Source organism: Cyprinus carpio, chromosome A13, assembly GCF_018340385.1.
Source record: "Cyprinus carpio isolate SPL01 chromosome A13, ASM1834038v1, whole genome shotgun sequence".
Lineage (NCBI taxonomy): Eukaryota > Metazoa > Chordata > Actinopteri > Cypriniformes > Cyprinidae > Cyprinus > Cyprinus carpio.
Window position 1 is genome coordinate 8,424,668 of NC_056584.1, and position 19,445 is coordinate 8,444,112.

Genomic DNA, 19,445 nt, shown 5'->3' on the forward strand with positions numbered 1-19,445 from the left:
CCCCTTGCACTTGTTATGTCATGATGCATCATCTTCATAACCTTGTAGCCTTTTTTGCCAGAAATTGTGAACAGTAGTGCACGCCCATTGGAGAAAACCAGGTGTGTCTCAGGAAGATCCCCGCCTACTTTACCGTATATGGTCATTGTACGGGAAGTTGATTGACAGCAGGCAGCAGCCGCTGAGATACCGAGACATGGCGGAGCGTACAGTTTGAGTAGGGGACGGCAGGAGAGTTGCGCTACTTTTCCCTCACACTTGAGTCCGCACAGCGCCAAATAGATGGCCATGAAGAAACTATAAACGCAGACGAACATGCTCTCCTCGGAAGCGCAGGGAAAAATGGGCGAAGTTGCCTCGCGTAAGTGATCCGGAGAAATGTCTCGCTGTTTAGTGCAGTCAACAGCCTCAGGCAACAAACATGGCTTCTGTGCCTTTCTGCAGTTTGTAATGAAAACCCGCTTCATTAAGCCATAACATCTCATGGCGCCGTGGCTCAAATCCTACAAGTGAGCGGACAGAAAGAAGTTGCTGCTGCATTCGTCGGGTTTGTGAGGGGGCTCGGCTCTACGGCGATAGCGCGGAGCTAGCTGTTTAGCTAAGGAACTGCAATGGAGCCCAAGCACAAAGAGTTACTACACCAGTACCACCAGAACTTACTGGAGTCCATCACGGATGCAGACCGGCTGATAGAGCTGCTCAGTAAATCGGGAAGCCTCAGCGAGCAGGAAGCCTTCGAGCTGGACCAGAACTGCTCCTCCAGCGCCGAGGAAGTGGAGCAGCTCCTGAAGATGCTCATGAACAAGCAGAGCGACCATTTCCTGGAGCTCTGTGTGGCCCTGGAGAAGACATACCCTCACCTGTACTCTGCCCTCTTCGCCAACGGCGGAGGACCAGCTGATCACTCTGGTAAGATGCACTACAGACTGGACATGCTCGATTCATGGTGCATCCTTTAAAACACAGAGGTTTGGTGGTCTGACTGACTTCTAGATGGAGGTGAAAGGTCCAGCAGAGGTTGACCATCTGATTGTTGTAGAATCTATATTTGCATGCCTTAATGAGGTTAGCCTATGCTTTTGATGATTGTGCATTGGATGTTGACATGTGGTAATGACTTGATGAAATGGTTGCATGATAGTTGCTACTCTTTTTTTAGCTTTGGATCAATGGTAAAGTGCTGGACAGCAGATTGGGAGGTGAACATTCTTGATTCAAGATGTTCACTGATGTTTGGTGGACTAACTGACTTCTAGATGGATGTGAAAGTACTAGTTGAGGGTAATTTAAACGTGAAGTGTTTTCAGTAGACAGTGTGTGTGATCTGATTGATGCAGAATCAGTTTTTTTGCGTGCATGTTTTTGCAACAGACCAAATGAAGTCACTCTGGCAAGAAAGATAGTGGAATAGGAAGTGAACATGCCCATCATGTTTGATTCGTAATGTGGATCAGAGCATGTGTGTTTAAAATATGAAGTGATGAATATGAAAGAAGCAGTTGGTCAGGATTTTGGCATGGGCATGAATGAACAGATTTGTGTAGAAATGGTACTTGCTCACTTGCATGCAGTGTCTTTGTGTTTGCATAGATAATGAAGTCATGCTTTTGATTACTGTGCATTGGAGGTTGACGTGGTGATGACTTGATGAAATGGTGTAGCATGATGGTTGCAGTTATTCTTAGCTTTGGATCAATAGTCAAGTGCTGGAATTGACCAGTCGAAGTCACTCTACCAGGAAGCATAGAGGATTGTGAGTTTAACATGCAATCACAATCAAATGAATTAAATTATTATGAAATATAGAAGCAGTTGACTGGGATTTATACATGAGTGGAGCCAACTGATTTATTCACTGAAAGGTTCTTTGTGGAGTCCCGAATTGCTTGAAAACCTTTGTTTAGAACCTTTGTCTTTAATCCATTTGCATAGATGATGAAAGTGTTCTTTCTGTTGTATCTGAAGGGGCCATGTGTTGAATTACCGCCAGTTTTCTATTTGCAGTGGATGTTTTGGAGCAATGATGTAATTGTTTTATGACATAGCAAAGCTTATGCGTGTTGATTTGAGCATTGATGGTTTTTTTGGAGGATTGATGTAATGATTTGAGCATTGTGTAGATTGATGTTACAGATGAGGATGAAAGTACTATTGACTGATCCTGAATGCAAAGATCACACTAGGGTTTCTTGGTCAATGCTCTACGTCATCAATATTTTACCAGCGAGCAGAGAGAGGCATCATGGATAACTGAAATAAAGAATTTTTTTCTCCTGTATTAGCCATTGGAGATGTGCTCCTGTTTCACCACCCATGACATGGGTCATATATATCATTTCCATTTTAATTTCGTTCAGACCAATGCTTCCCAGAAGCACATCTATGGAAGAGGCTATGGGCCTGTTTCCATGGAAACACACTTGCCAGTCTACCGTGGCAAATCGATTTGAACATACATGTGCTGTGTTCGTAGACCTGTAAGAATGGCTCTGTGGAGTATTTAAAAATGGGTTGAAAGGATTGTAACTGATCTGATTTTGTAATGATACATTTGTAATAAATGTAGGCTTGAGTCTTGAGTTTTTATTTATTCTTTGTAGTTTTGAGAAAGAAGATGTTATGCAACATGCCCATTTCGCCATAAGAAATGTCTTTTCTTTTCTCTTCTTTTCTTTTCTTTTCTTTTCTTTTCTCTTCTTTTCTTTTCTTTTCTTTTGAAAAAATGCATTAAACAAGCCATTTATAATTTTACAAAAGATTTCTGTTTTAAATAAATACTGTTCTTTTGAGCTCCTTATTCATCAAAGAATCCTGAAAAACTGTATCACTTTTTCCATAAAAATATTAAGCAGCACAACGGTTTTCAACATTATCACAATATTAATAAAAATGTTTCTTGACAACCAAATCAGCATATCACAATGATTTCTGAAGACCCCAGACTTTTAAGTGCAGTATGTCATGTAAATGACAGAAATGTATTGTATTTGTCTTTTATTTTTACCTGATGTTAGATATTTGGTTGTAAAAATAAAAGGAATGAGCATGCACTTAGATTATATTTGCCATATATATACAAATGGAAATTTGATTTTGACAACAACAAAATGTTTGGGTTCTCCATTTCAGTTTAACAATGATATGTATTTGCTTTCCTAATTCTATTTTATTATTTGCATTTAGTTCTTTTTTTCCCCCTTCTGCCCACAACCTTTTCACAACAGATCTGCGACCAACCCGTTGAGAGCCTCTGCTCTAGAGCAATACTGTCTGTTTACGCACACACACACACACACACACACACTGGGTTTTGAGCATGCCGGCAGAGTCCCACCTGACTTTGTGGTTTTATTTTATGTACACAAACTAGGGCTGTGCAATTAATCGCATTCGATTGTCATGCGCATCTGGTCAGTAAAGACGCCCGGTCCCGTGTTTAGTAGTAAATCACCATCACCTGCTTTCAGATTGAGTGGCTTTCACTATACAGAGCCGTAGTTCACTGACAATTCGGCAAAATCGCCCTCGTAATCGCAGATGAATCGCATTTGATTTCGAACACGATATCGCCTAGCTTGTCAGTGAACTACGGCTACACAACCACACACGCCCAATTGTGCATAAGAAATCCATAAGCATGCAGCTGTTTATTTTTCCTATACCCAGCTGTAGTTATTCATCTCCATGTTTTTCATTTTGTCTAAGATCTCTCTCTGAAGATGATACGCATCCTTTGCAGGGCTTATGCTGATTTGAGCTGAAAGGTATTCTCTGTGATTCACTTCATGTGATTATTAGATTTAGTCGTGTTAGTAAGAGCTAAAGGCGAGCCTTGTCCCCCTGAAGGCTCCAAACAGCCTGAAATGACTCTGCCGTATGCATGTGCTACGACTTGCGCTCATATCAACCTGAACCTGAAGTCATTCTCCCAAGCTGCCACTGTTGGGCTTCAGCTCTTTTCATTGCCAGATCTTCCTCCACACACACACACACACACACACACACACACACACACACACACACACACACACACACACACACACACACACACACACACACACACAGACTGGCTCAGAGTGGTGGAGGAGGGGCTGGAGGGCTTCAGAGGAGAGGTTTGTAGCGGCAGCTCCAACTGTTCAACACACAGGTTAAAGGAACTGCAAACAGCATGTCTCTCCATGGAAGAACTCTCCTGTTCACAGCCTCATAAATCAACCAAAATGGGGATACAAAAGATCAATGTTGCCGATCAATCTCCACCATAACAGGACAGGAAGAGTGAGATTTATGTGTGGTAGATGATATTCGAATGGCCGTAGTGCAGACTTGCACATTTCCATAAGCTGAAACACAATGATTACTGTATTGTTTCGGTTGACTTGGTGTCTTTTTAATTCGCATAATTTCAGAGCTGTTTTTCTCACACAGACTGAACTCTAAATAAAAAAAATCTAACACCATCATGGAAACTAAAATAATGTTAAACTAATAACAATATGAGATGAAACCTGAAACCCTAATGTACAACTGATATGAAGAAACATTATTATTTAAATTAAAAACAGTTTTTGACTGTAAATTAAAAGATGACTCTTTTTTTTCACTTTGAAAACTGTAAATCTAACAGTACTTTGGATCTATTGGATCTATTGCAGTTTTTCCATGTTAAGGGAACTCATAATCAATTAGTAGGTTTTTACCGTAGCAATTTTACAGTTAATATTTACAATATTTTACACTTTATGTGGTGTAAACAATAAACATTGGTGTTGATTCAGAAGCAGCATGATGGTGTCTGATCTGAAGTTATTGCTGTGGCCCATGGTCCGCCTCAGATGGGGGCAGATGATTGCGACACTGGAGCTTTATGGTGTCATCCATTTTTAACTGAGGAGCAGTGCTGTTGTTTCACATGGACTAGGGCTTGTCCACAGCAGGCTAGCGGGCAACTCCTCCATGCAGTCAAATGTAGGGCCGCTACAGAGACAACAGGCCTTTTGTTTTAAATGAACTGTGCCAAACTGCACGGTCAGCAGCTTGTGCTGTTTATGGACCACGGGGGCTGTCCGCTTGGATCCCAGTTGATCAGTGCAGCGGACAGACAGTTACAGTGTGTGACAGTTTATCAAACAGAGGACTCTTAATCCCCCCAGCCTTAGAAACTGAGCCTGAGAAAGTGGTGTGTTTGACATATAGTGATATTTCTGAGCAGACTTATCAATACTTATATCCTTGCTTTTTTATATATGTATGTATAATTTATAAGCTTGTTTTGTTGTTGTTGTTGTAATTTTGAAACATGTAACTCTTTTGTGGATAATTTGCTAGTGGTTGACTAACAGGTTGATTTATACAGGTTTTTCAGTAGCTGAGGCTGGTATTTAAATAATAAACAGTTATTACAAATATATAACTGATATACAATAACGTTCAAAAGTGACAGTAAAGACATTTTTAATATTACAAAAAAATCACAAGAATAAATAAAATATAATATATAAAATATTTTTTTTTACTGTAAATGCAGACTTGGTGAACAATAGATACTACTTTCACATGAATTTTTTTTTTTATTTGTATATTTTATAAATCTTGCCAACCCCAAACTTTCAAATGTTTTACTGATCAGTTTGTCACTTTTTAATTACAAGACCAAAACTGTTGAAATAATTAGCACTTCTACAGTATTATTCAAGTTTATAATAGGGCTGGACGATATGGGCAAAATTTATATCACAATATATTTCTTAATTTCGGTCGATATGATAATATTCCGGTATCGATATATATATATATATATATATATATATATATATATATATATATATATATATATATATATATATATATATATATATATATATATATATATATATATATATATAAAGCCTCATAAAAAAACTGCCAAGAACTCCCACGACAGATGCCTGTACCTACAAACTTATGAAAAATTAATTTGCCAAGTCTATGAAACCTCTTCCTATAAAACGATTTAATTTTTTTAGATAAAAAAAACAGCACAAATAAATTAATGTTCACCTTTTATTTGTATTTCGCCTTCATACAAACAAGAAATGTGCAATCACTGTCAAATAAATATCTCAGACTCACCTAATTAATTATTAATATCTTTAACTTCAAACTATAGGCTAACATACAGTCAAAAGTTATTGAACAGTAAGATTTTTTTTTTTTTTTTTTTTTTTTTTTAAGAATTCTCTTCTGCTCACCAAGCCTGCATTTATTTGATCCAAAGTGCAGCAAAAACAGTAACACTTTGAAATATTTGTACTTTTTAAAATAACTGTTTTCTATTTGGAAATATAATTTATTCCTGTGATTTCAAATGTTTTGAGAGTATTCTGTAGATGTGCAATACTAATGATTTTGTGAAGCACAGCTCATGCCATGAAAAATGAATACTGATGCCACTCTGATCCAAGGCCATCACTTCAGATCTAAAGAGGTTTTTCTTAGGATCTCTGCCTCTTAACGTCACACTCAACGACAGGTTAGCCTCTATCTTTTGTGTTCTGCATGTCAGCTTCCCTTTCATCCACCTAACTAAATAAAACACATTTAAGACTGCACTGCTTTTAGTCTATATAGCAGCTCTCATTTATTTTTGGATCTAGAGAAATTTCCATATATCTGGCCATTTTAGATTAACTTTAAACCTCATCACTAAACGTGGCTCAATAAAGCTGTTTTATAAATCCAGGATCCCTTGTGATGACGTGCTCACACACATTTTCACATTGACTCAAACAGTATTGATCTCAGCTTAATTTGTGCTGTGAACAGCCCCTAGCAGCGCCTGATCGTTTAATGGCAGTAGAACGCATGAATGATTGCTAACGCTGGAATTAAAGGAGACAAAGTGATACTGTGTCAGCACCACATGGATGGATGCTAGTCTAGGTCTCTTTAATAGGACACAAGCCTCCAGTTTCTCTCAGAGCTTCAAGGTTTTCTCCATGAGAGGCAGAGCTATCAAGAAGGACTTCATTGGCATTTTCAAGTGTTCCCAGGCTGCTTAATTGCAGAAGAACTGCGGAAGTGCCACAGTCTAAATGCTAGTTGTGAGGTAATGGAAATATACAGAGCTGTGATAGAGCCTTATCTTGCCTTTAAGTCATATCAGAGTGATCGGACTGATGAGAGCACATGAATGCCAACAAATGTTTACTTATCAGTGGGAAACTTGGGATTTAATCAAAACTGGATCTTTTAAACCAGCGTCAGAGATGAGACGTCCCAATTTGGTGTCCACATCAAATAATTGTCAGCAGTGTGGAAGCATTTAAAACTGTCCGAGAAAGACGCAAAAATCATTACAAGCACCGACAGCGAGAGACTGTTTAGTACGTCATCGCATGTCTTTGATGAGAAGAGGAAGGGGTGATTGTATGATGATTGAAATTGCAAAATGGCCTTAAACAGTTAGTAAAAATAAACTGCACAATACACACACGCATTTTGTCTATGATGATTTAGTTTGAATAATGTGCTTAATAAGTTAGTGAAATTAATGTGCACAATATATGATGATTGAAATTGCAAAATGGCCTTAAACAGTTAGTAAAAATAAAATTAAAAATTAAGACAATAATTGTGTTTTTTATTAAAAAAGCTCTGTTAATACATTTATTATAACATTCACACATAGTGTTCAGATTGGGATCTGTAATAGTTTCGAATGTTTTAAGAAAAGGCTCTTCTGATCAGCAAGGGTGCTTTTATTTGTACAGTAAAAAATACATGTATGATTCAAGAATATTTGTACAGTAAAAAATACCATATTATTTTACTAACTTTACAGTAAAAAATACATGTATGATTCAAGAAGAATCAATTTATTTAATCAATTAATTTCTTTAGTAATTTGTCGCGCCGCTCGCATCTGGTGTAGACAATGTTAGGAATCACAGTAAAAAACCCACCCCACCCCCCCCCCCCCCACCCCCACCCCTAACCCCACAAATCGTGACTTTTTTCGGTGTAGAAATGTTATTGTTCATAGTTTTTTTTCGTTGTACAACCCTAATACATACAGCATAATTTAAACACATAGTTGTTATATTTTGTTCTTCATTTTGTTGCATAAGTGCTTAAAGGTTTTCTGTGTTTCAGTCAGTGTAAAAAGAAAAGAAAAATCTTTGGACTTAAATCACTTGAATGCACATCACATCGTAATTACCACTTCCAGGCTCGTACATGAGTCCTGATGCCTGTTAATCTGAGCGCAAGTGATTAGACTGGCACATGGAGCTTTTTCTAGGAAGGACTACAGTGGGGTAGCGGAAAACGGGCCATGTGTCCCGTAGGGAGATGCTATATTAGAGTAAGCCTGCATTATGTACCTGTCACTGCAACACAATCAGATGAGTGCGGCATGCTTTGGTTTGATTTCTGGGGATGTTAATCTTCTCTAGGAAACAGAGTATATATTTCTATGGCATAAAAATGGTTTTAGTTAAAACTGTGTTTTATAAAATAAATATATAGATATTTAGCCTGTTGTATTACACTATTTATACATTAATGGCAACCTATTTTATGCAAAGAAACTTGCATTGCATTCAAGTTATGCGTTTCATCAGGTCATGCATTCTCTGGGAGTCTAACCAGTGACCTTGGCTGCATCATCTTTGATTCAGTTTGTGCTATAAATTTAAATGTATACATATTAATGACACTGACCCTAATTCAACCTAATTATACAGGACTTCCTCAAGATAACCTAGTTGTCTAGTCGATTATGGAAAAATGTTTCACTTGCAGGTCTGCAAAATGTTTTATACATACACTTTTGAAAGATTACGCTTCCGTTTAATGTCTTTTTGTTCAGTAGATCTATATCAGTATTTTTATTTAATGAAATTAATACTTCTATTAAAGACATTAAAAATATTACAAAAGATTTCCATTTCAAATAAACTAGGTTCTTTTGAAGGTATTGTTCATCAGTGAGCCCTGAAAAAAATAATTTATAATAATTTCCATGTGCTTTACTTCTCTCTGAACTGGCTCTGTTTGTGTGTGTGAGTCTAGTTCTATTATACATTGGACGAGAGATCTCAAAGCGCTGCAACTTAAGAAAACACATGCAAATAGAAAAAGCACCAGCAAATTAAGAAAACATCTTCATCAGTTTGACAACACAACACTTTTTTCCAGGGTTGGCAGGTTATTGTGCAGTTATTCTATTTTGAGCATAAGATTTCTTTCAAAAACATTTAAAAAATCGTACTCGGACAAACCCGAACGGTATTGTATATGATTATATCTCCTATAGATAATTCTGTGTTTAGTGAAAAGTGTAATATTTAGGGGCAAATAAATTGCTTTAAAGTTTGCTTTGTCCTCACGTGACAAATCTCTATGAGCTTTGCAGAGAGGAGAAGCGATGTTTGCCCACAACTCACAAGGGTTTCCTGTTATTGGCGTGAGATGTGAAGCGATGAGATGCAGGGATGGCGATGCTGTTGGCAGCCCAGGTTCTCAAGCGTTACGCTAAAGCTGCTTCCAGCAGACGTGACCGAGAACTAGAGTTCCCGAGATCACAATCTCGCTCTATTACTGTACTGCCATTGAGCCGAGCTCTTAACTGACTCCAGGGGCTCTTTTTCTGCTGGTAGTGCGCTTTGGATAAAAAGCTCCCACCAATGCCACGTAACATCAGATGCAGCACTTGTAGAGAGGTAAAATTAGATTTTCTGTTCCTATGTTTCAGTGCTTTATGTGTCCCGGGGTTATTGTACTGAATGAGTGTTGGGTTACCTCTGATCCCCTCCGATTTTTGCACAGGCTTCTCAAAAGTGGGAACGTTCCTGCATCTTTGTGTGACATCTACTGATATGTGCGAGTCCAGTGCTTTTGTCTGCTGATAACTCTCCTAACTGCACGTTACGACTGTAAACACTGCCGTGTCAACACTGCCATGTCAAATGACCGCCTCTGAGCCCCGATTGGCTGCTTACTGTGAACCTTGCCCTCAGTGCCACAGCCTTGCCATGCGGCCTCATGTGAAAGTGACTGAACAAAGGCTGTGATGTGATGTCTTCTCCTGGGGCACATAGCCCTCTATATTTCAGCTTGTGCTGGGGAGACTCCAGATTGAATCAAATGGCAACGGCTCCTGCAGCAGAAGTAGGAGCACAGCCAAAGTTGGTTTGATTTAGAGCGCTGAAAGTGTCGGTAAACAGAGTCGTTTATCAGGCTAATTCTGACTTCCTCTCTGCCGGCCCAGTATCATGAACGGGACAAACACACAGACTCTAGTTGATGCAGCTTAATGTAGTGCTGGCTTTCTGAAGCTAGTAGCTGTTGCACTTCGTTTTCACAACATCCTAGTGGAAAATGGCAAAATCTAGTTTGTTGGCCAGGGCCATCAATGTTAATTTAATGAAATTACTGTTAATATATTAACATATTAATAAAATGACAATTTTAACATGTCAGTAAAATATATTATTAGCATAAATATTAATAATAATGTATTGCCAAAACTGCATCTTTGTCCGTATTCTGATTTTTTTTTTTTTTCTCACGGTTTTCGGAATTCTTATTTATTACTTTTTTGCATTAAATGTATTTTATTTTGCATCACATGGCTTGCTTTGGCTCCAGTATAATAATATATTGCCAAAACGGCTTTGCTGCAGTGTTATTTTTAGTATCACTATTATAGTTTTTGTTAATGTTTTGAATTATATTTATGTATTTTGTTTTCACTTTAATTTTGAGGTTTTAATAATGTTGTTGGTTTTGTCTTTATTTTAACGTCTATATTCATTAGTTTTAGTTTATTTGTGATTTGCAGGAGTTTATGACATGCGGTTGTCACTCTGGTTTCTATCTGAAGTGTGTGTGAATGTAACTTTAAAACGGACAAGCATATTCTGCTGCTGTGTGACTTTAACCTGTGAGACAGTGTTTGAATAGATTATCATCATAGTGTAATAAGAGCTTGTGACTCAAGATCAACCCCGTACAAACAGATTCTGCTAGGCTGTCAAAGCTAAAGGATAAATGTGTTTTTTGGATGAATGCTCTCGAGTTCATCCATTATTAAGCTTCAGCCTTCAGCTTTTGTCTGTAGCACTGGTTCATTTTTTCAGGAAGACACTCGGAGCATGTTCACTCGCTGCCTGTGCATCCTCTTTTTTTGCCATATAGCAGGATTTAATATTCAGCTGGATTTGTCATAGCAGCGCATGTCATGTTGTATTTGTGATGCATGTTGGGGGTTCGTTGGGGGTTTGATCGTCTGCTTGCCTGAAACAGCCGTTGGACCAATTGTGTGCAGAGCAGGAAACAAACAAACAAACACAAAGGATGCCCAGGGCAAAGCATGCCATCTCTGACCTACTTGCACCAGGACAGGCAAGGGCTACCGCTATTGTTTTAAACTCTGTCCAACATGAACTTGGCCAAATGTGTCTCTGCTCAAATATTTGACTATATTATTCATTTTAATTAATTATTATAAAAAAAATTGAATAATATAAGATTCTACTTAGTAAATCTTCACTTCAGTGTTATTTAAGTATAATTTCTATACTATTTAGTTTTTTTTTAATTGGCTTTTATTTTTATATTTTCCTTTTTATTTTAGTTAAAGTTTTAAGATTAATTTAGGTGTTTTTTATTTTCTGATAATATTTGTAATTTTGCATTAGTTTTTAAATATTTACATTTAGCCTTTTTATTTCAGTTAAAATACTTTTAGTATTTCAACTAACTTATTTTGAGTTAGTTGCACATTTTGAATTTTGTTTAAAGTTTATTTAATGTTTGAAGTTCAACTAATTTATTTTATTTTTAGATTTATTTCTGTTAATAAAAATGATTTTTTAATAAGTTTTAGTTGTAGTTAATGGTAATAATGCTTTGTGTTTTTTCACAAAAATGTAAAAAATTTTGATTGGAAATAGGCTAGTTTATGAGTTTCCTTTTGGCCTTTTTAGTGATGTCTGTCTTTTATAGCCATTGAATCGTTGATGCATTAAGTGCGTGCAGCTCCACGTGTGTTCCTGTGAATGTATTTCCATCCATCCTCTCACTGCAAAGTACCTTTTGTTAGGAGTGCATTAAAAACCATGATGTCTGTCTATTTTTTTTGAATAGTTTCTTGGATGGGAATGATTATGAGTACTTGTTTTCTGCTTTCAGACGTTATACAATATCTATTTATTCCATCTGCCTTTCACCCAACCAAAAAAAAAAAACATGCAACTGTAGCACTTGCAGTCAGTCATTGCTACCCTGAAGTTATTTCAGGCTGTGGGAAGCATTGAAGTCTGTTGCTGAAGTTGCTCTTCAGAAGCAGAACTGTGTCTTGGATGATGTGATAAGAGCGTGAAGGAAGATTAGAGTTTCTGTGATCTTCTGCGGGCGAGTGTGTGTGTGGAGTCAGGCCTGTGATAATGAACCGTGTCCTTGTCACCACACACTCTGCTCATTAAGAGGAGAAGCCCTGCAGTGGAAGGGCTGCAAAGAATCGCAAAGATTCAATTATCCATTTCATTTGTATTTATATTTGCTTACACAATCAGGAGTTTTTGTAATAACACACTATGGAATTTTCATGTTTTCCCATAATAGAGCCGGTTGTTGTCTGAGGTTTTGTTGTATAGTGTCTTTCACTGTCTTTGTTTTTTTGTGATCATTTCAAGCCTCAAGGTTTGCTGGCATTTCTATAAAAGTCAGACATGATATTTACAAACAGTACTGATCCTTTTGAAGTGTCGGATTAATTTGCATATTAACTTTTCATTATCTTTATTAATTGACAAATCATCTAACTTCATTAGACTATAGCAAAAACATTCATTATAGATATTTTTATTATGAATATCTAATAATAATAATACATTTATATTTAAATAATAGTGTTTTCATAACACATTTCATTTTATTTTTTGTTTTATCTACTTATAAAAATAATACTAATACTAATTTAATATATTTAGAATTTAATAGGTTTAGAATACTATTACTACTAATGTTAAAATAATAATATTAATATATGGTGATCACTTTTTATTAATTTTCTTAATAATATATTTACATTTAGATAACATTATTATTATTATTATAATTAAGATATTGTTATTGTAATAATACATTCTTGTTTTTTTAATTATTATTACAGTAATAATTGCAAAAATGATGATTATTGTTTTTTTGCAATCTAGTTGCTTTCATATAGATTTTTTTCCTTGTTTTGGGCTATGTCACCTTGAGAATGAATAGCTGTTAAGTGAATATTTTTACTTTAAAAAAATCAAAAACAAGAAATAAATAAATATACCCTATAAATAGGACGCAAATAGACAAACTGATTTGACGTGTGAATGTTAAAAAAAACTGACCTATTGTTCTGTCTCTTAGAAATGTTCCGGTGTTTTGCTGTAGAGCGTTGCAGATGAATTATTCTCTATTTTCTGAAGTGCTACCTTTCTGCCAGCATTGAGCATTTTGTTAATTAAAGACCTGTAAGCATCAGTGTTGGGTTATTAATTGTGTTTTCTCTCCTCCGCAGGGTCCACCTACAGCATCTTGTCCACAATGCCCTCAGACTCCGAGAGCAGCAGCTCCCTCAGCAGTGTCGGTATGTCAGACTTTCAGCTCCCATCCTTGACACTTTGATGCATTTGTAAAGTCACTCAAAGCAGACAGAAGGCTCAGAAGAGCAGTGCTAGCGGGTGTTGGAGGGCATGGTGATTGTGTCTGGAAGCGGAGGCCTGTTCTCCTGGTTTGGTGCCAATGGAGAATGTGCTCTGAGGCTGACTGCCGTCCAAATGACTTGGCAGTTTAACATAGCGCTTTCTAAAGGGACCAAAACATTGCACCAGAGATACCCATAATGCCCTCTGCCTGTTGTGGTCTGGTGAAGAGGAGTGTGGGTTTAAGACAGTGAGGATAATGTCACCAGAAAGCATGTTCTCAGTCAGTTGCAAATAAATGACACTAAATATTCACACAAAGCAGTTGTTTTTAACATCAACTTTATTAGTTTTCATATGCCTAATTTTTAATTTTTTCATTATTTACTCAACATCCACTTCCGAACTTGTATGAGTTTCTTTCTTCTGTTAAACACAAAATACGATATTTTGAAGAATGTGGGTAAGCAAACAGTTGACGGCAGCCATTGACTTACATAGTATTTTCTTTCATACTGTGCAAATCAATGGCTACCGTCAACTGTTTGCTTACCCACATACTACTGTTATTTTTGGGTGAACTATCCCTCGGTAAGTTTAATTTCAGAGTAAAAAAAAAAAAGTCAACCTAACCTTCAAATAAACTTGAATTATTGCAGCATGATGTTTCACTTTCACATGATATATAATTTCATTTTGGTGTGAAGGCATTTATAAAGATACTTGATTTAGTTTGCCATGCATGTAACTTGGTATAAATAGGACTTTTTAGGAAACCATTTATTATTTTACATCTATTTTTTAATTATTTGCACCAAATTGAGGATTCCCACAAGCTGGAAGTATCTGGGAATTTTAAAATAATGGAAAAGTTGTGTGTTCTTTATTAGGGAGTCTCATGTTAACCTTCTCTAATAAATCTCTAGAAAGACAATGAAATGACATCTTGGTTAATACTATGATCTCTGCTCTGCTTTTATCTGTAATAGAGATAATAACTGAATTCATTCTCTGAATGTCTGCAGCAGATTGTCCAAGACCAAAAGATTATGGTGGAATTTTAGTTGCCGCTCGTCCCAAAAGATCATCATTTACATAAAGTGCTCAGAATGCCTGCCATCGTGACCTCAAGCATTTTCACATTTTTTCACGGATGATTATTTATGTAGCTTTTTTTTTTAAGGTTTTTTTTTTTTAGTACAGTCAAGCTTTAAAGGTCATATTTCATTTTAAGTCTTGTTTTTGTATTGTATTAAGGCCTGTTTTTATATGAGTTGTAGTCATAGTAGCTCTGCTCTAATGCCAGTGTTGTTAGTTACCGAAAACTACTAACTATTGGATTGAAATATTTTTTGTTGATTTAAATAAAGCTGAAATCAAATATTAGATTAAAAACTTAAGCTTAAATGAAAATTTTAAGTTCAAGTACTAAAATCACTAAAACTAGTAAAAAATGAAATAGACATAAATAGAAAAAACTAATAAATATAATATAATGTATTTATATGCAATTATAAAATATAGTATAATGCATGTATGAAAGTTCGTAACTAAAACTTAAAAATTTAAGTGAAATCTGAAAAAATAGCAATAAAGCTAATTCAAAATATCAATAAATACTATAACAGTAGCTCACAGTAGGTTTGTTTTAAAAGGTTTATAAGTTATCACTTCCAGAACTGAGTGTTGCACTCTGTTGTTGCTTTGTTCATCTTCTTGCCAGGACTATTGTTTTGTACTCTGTGATTGATTATAAGATGATAAAGAGTTGAAATAAATATCCTTATCTGTTAAATGTTTGTCTAGTTTGAACTTGTTATATCTTGTGTCCACATATTTACTTATGTGAGAAGTAGCTGTGTGCTGTTTTGTGTAATTATTGACTTATGTTATGTGTAAATAATCTATTTAAGGAGTTTATTCTGAAATGGCAACTGACCAGATGTACATAATTTCTTTCTTATAACCTTTATATTTTAACCTTTTATGATGACATCACCTTTATATTATATTTTCACTGTTATGATGTGAAATTATGATGTAATTCCAAGTTTGATTGGCCAATTGAGGTAGCCGTGGCAGTATATTTTGTGTTTTGGGGGTGTTTGTGTTGATGGTATCCCTGCATTAGTTCTGGGTGAGCTTGTCTGTGCTCCGGTGACGTGCTCACTGTTGCAGGTACCAAAGCCTCATCACCTCCACCTGCGCTCACTGACACCCGGCCCGCCAGCGAGAACCTGGACACCATCCTGTTCCAGCTGAGACAAGTCACCAGGGAGCGGGACGAACTTCGCAAACGCTTGGCTCTCGCCTCACCTGGCACCACGTTTGATGACTGCAGGTACAAACCCTGAAAAAGAAAAAAATCTTTAATTTCTTTACTATTTGTAAAGGTACATAGGATGAGTTTCGGATGCAAACATACACTACAAGTCAAAGGTTTGGAATAATGACGATTTTCTTTAATTTTTTTGAAAGAAGATATTTTTTCTCACCATGGCTGGCTGCATGTATGTAATAAAAGGATTTACTAAAAACAGTAATATTGTGAAAACAACTGTTTTCTGTTTGAATATTTGTTTTTTTAAATGTAAAAGAAAAATGTTATTTTAAATCAAATTATTATTATTTTTCATAATAATTCACTATTACTTTTTTACTGTATTTTTGATTAAATGAATGCAGCCTTTGTAAGCATAAGAGATGCTTACAAAAATTTGGCCAGTGCTGTCTCTGTTATCCCAGTAAACACTGGGCCGCCCTTGCAGACTGAGGGACGCAGTGCTGATGTGTTGCTCTTTGTCTCCAAAAGGCCAAATTCCAAACCTGGTCATGACTACGAGCGTCTGAAAACGCAGTGCATGAAGGCCATGGCAGAACTGCAGTCCTTGCAGAACCAGCACACCAAGACTCTGAAGAGGTGCGAGGAAGCCGTGAAGGAAGCAGACTACCACCAGTGAGTACAGAGCCATCTGCTGCATTTGTAGCAGTCTTTAATTAGCACTTGCATCATCTACAGGTTAATTATGGCTTATTAAATGTTTGAAGCACTTTGGTCTGCAGCTCAATTCATATTGCAATATTAATGTGCGTAATGCAGTCTAGAGGAATAGTTCACCCAGTTATTTAATCATTCACATATAATTCCAAACCTCAAACTACAATTATATTTACAAATTAAAATTTTTTTTTAATTAAATAATACAAATAAATAAAATTATAAAACTGAATTAAAATATATTTAATAAATAAATTACAATGTGAAAATTAACTCCACGGAAAGCTGGAAAATTCTGTCAATGGTGGTGAAAGAGTTAACATTACAATTCTATTATTATTTACTCACCCTCATGTCACCCTGCAAAACTTATTTTTAAGTATTTTTTTTCTGTTTTACTGTTTTTGCCCATGCAATGAAAGTCAATGGGATCCAAAACAACACAGGAAAGAAAAAAAAAAAGAAAGATTTTTAGAATATCATCTTTTGTGTTCCACAGAAAAACAAAAATCATGACCGGTTTGGATGGCGAGTAAATGATGACAGAATTCATTTTTGTAGCCTCGTTATCTAAACCAGTTGGCAATATGTTAGCGTGTACACAAAGTTTGTTGTGCTCTGTTGTCTCTGATTCACCCTTGTTTGCCAGTGTGCTGTCATCCACACACCACATGATATCGTCCATCCATACACAGATGTGCAGTGGCTGTAATCTGATTATGATGTAAGGACACATGCCCTCCTGTCCCCATCTCAACTGGGCACAGACGACCGCATAGACATGAAGACTGAGTTGATGAGGGATTAATCCCATATTCCCTCAATAGTGTGTGATTACAACACACACACATACACAACCATTCTCTGTCATACTGCTTGCATGTTAACGATGTCTCAAGAACGGAAACATTCATGTTTGAGCCTCCTTGTCTGCTGGAAGTGTCTACACTGAAGTGGAACCGATTTGAAGCACTGTACATGAGCAGAAAGTCTGTATCATATAGATGACACTTCTAATACACAGAGACAACTCATAATTGATTTTAGTAAAGGTGCGTAGTTAGCATGTAGCTTAGCTAATAATGTTATAATCTATCTCAGATTTTGTCTTCATAATTTAGGCAAAAACAAGTTATTTTTAAAACCGCAGTGTACTCCATCAAAAGGCTCAGAGTGTTATTTTATTTTAATTTATTTTTTCCTAATAAGTGGTGATAAATGTCATTTAATTTTATACTCTGAGCATTAAATACAAAACACACTCTAATATTGGGTACAGTAGTTAATTTTTATTACATTTAAAACAGATCATTGATCATTTCATTATATTCATAATTGAATTTTGGCTTTGTCTGCTATCTTGGATGGAGTTTGTTGCAATGCAATATAAGATTGCACTCTCTGTAAAGGGTATGTATGATGAAGAATTTAATTTTTACTCTAATCATAAAATACAAAAATACACAGTAATATTGTGTAAAATAGTTAATTAGATTTGAAATGGACAATTGAGTTTTCAGTATTGCGTTTTGCATCATTGCAATGCATTATGGGATTGCATTTTTTATTTCGAATTTTATTTAGAAACTGATCAAAACAAGTTATCTTAGAATAACATCATCACGTTGCTTATGCTTGGAAGCACGCCTGTGATGCCTTAAAATTTTGCCTACGTAAACGGCTCACTGTGTAGTTACTCATGTAGAGTCGCTGCTCTAGGTCAGGGTTTTCATGATTCCTGATGGTTTTTAAAAAGAGATCTGGCTGTAACGCTCATAAAAGTGAAACATTACCTAGACTGCACAAGTGAGGTGTGATGCAGATTCTCATGTGGTGTAACAGGGTTGCAATATAAGTGGCTCATTTGTTTGTTTGTTTTGTGTTTATGTTTCAGCATACAGCATAGCCGCCTCCTGAGCGAACAGTCTCAGCTTAAGGAGGAACTGGAGGTTTTGAAGAGAGAGAACACCAAGCGGGTTCGGGAACACAACCATCTGAAACAGAGCTGCGAGGAGCTCAGGAGACTTCACTCTGAAGATCAGAGAGAGGTGGCCGACATGAGACTACAGCAACAACAGGTACACACTTTACACACACTCCAGGGATGCTTCGTACATGCACAAGCAGTGTGTAAATGAAATGCCAGTTAACAGCAACACAACACGCATCTCCATAGAGAAAATAAAGTGATTTCTGGCTTCAACATCTTTTAATTATTACCTTAAGTTGTAAAATAGTTATTGGGTGTGTACCATTTTAAATTATTGCACTCTTTGTTGTTGAGAAATCTAATTTCTGTGGAGAATGGGATCATGTTTATTTCAAAATTATAACTAAATTATTTTAAAATAGAACACTAGTTCCAAAGTGGAGCTTTAAACCTATTAAATTGTTTTGGAAAATGTTTTGAAATGTATTTCTATGATGGCAAAGTGCTGAAACTGTATTTGCTGAACCGTTTTTTTTTTTCGCAGCACCGTCCTGCTAATGCACACAGTGTGAATGTAACCTGTTAATACGGGCACTAAAATACATATGCGCTTCTTATGCTTGCAGTGTGAAACAGGCCTAATGGTACTGCTGTCAGCCAGAAAGTGACGTTATTGTGCCAAAATTGATTCGTGATTTTTTCATAGAGCTTCAGGGATGGTTAATTAAATTGCAGATTTTGTCGTTCCCCGCAGCGCAGACTGTTGTGGGATTAGTGCGTCTGTTGCATCATGAACAGCAGCGTTTATGTTGTAAGTCCGGAGGCTGTGCATCCCAGAGTAGTG

At 36.4% G+C, this 19,445-nt stretch overlaps 1 protein-coding gene across 4 annotated transcripts in view; it reads left to right on the forward strand.

Annotated features, from left to right (window-relative positions):
- The first annotated feature begins 163 nt into the window (after positions 1-163).
- Positions 164-19,445, forward strand: part of LOC109068374 (disks large homolog 5-like) — a 49,296-nt gene continuing 30,014 nt past the window's right edge. For 3 of the 4 annotated variants that reach the window (XR_006161473.1, XM_042768605.1, XM_042768608.1), the window contains exons 1-5: positions 164-909; positions 13,550-13,618; positions 15,852-16,014; positions 16,486-16,629; positions 18,566-18,749. Coding sequence is in view for 3 of the 4 variants with exons in the window: in XM_042768605.1 (XP_042624539.1) it covers positions 612-909; positions 13,550-13,618; positions 15,852-16,014; positions 16,486-16,629; positions 18,566-18,749 (858 nt within the window). In the remaining variant the exon portion in view is untranslated. The remainder of the gene's footprint in view (positions 910-13,549; positions 13,619-15,851; positions 16,015-16,485; positions 16,630-18,565; positions 18,750-19,445) is intronic. The other variant, XM_042768606.1, reaches the window with a different exon arrangement.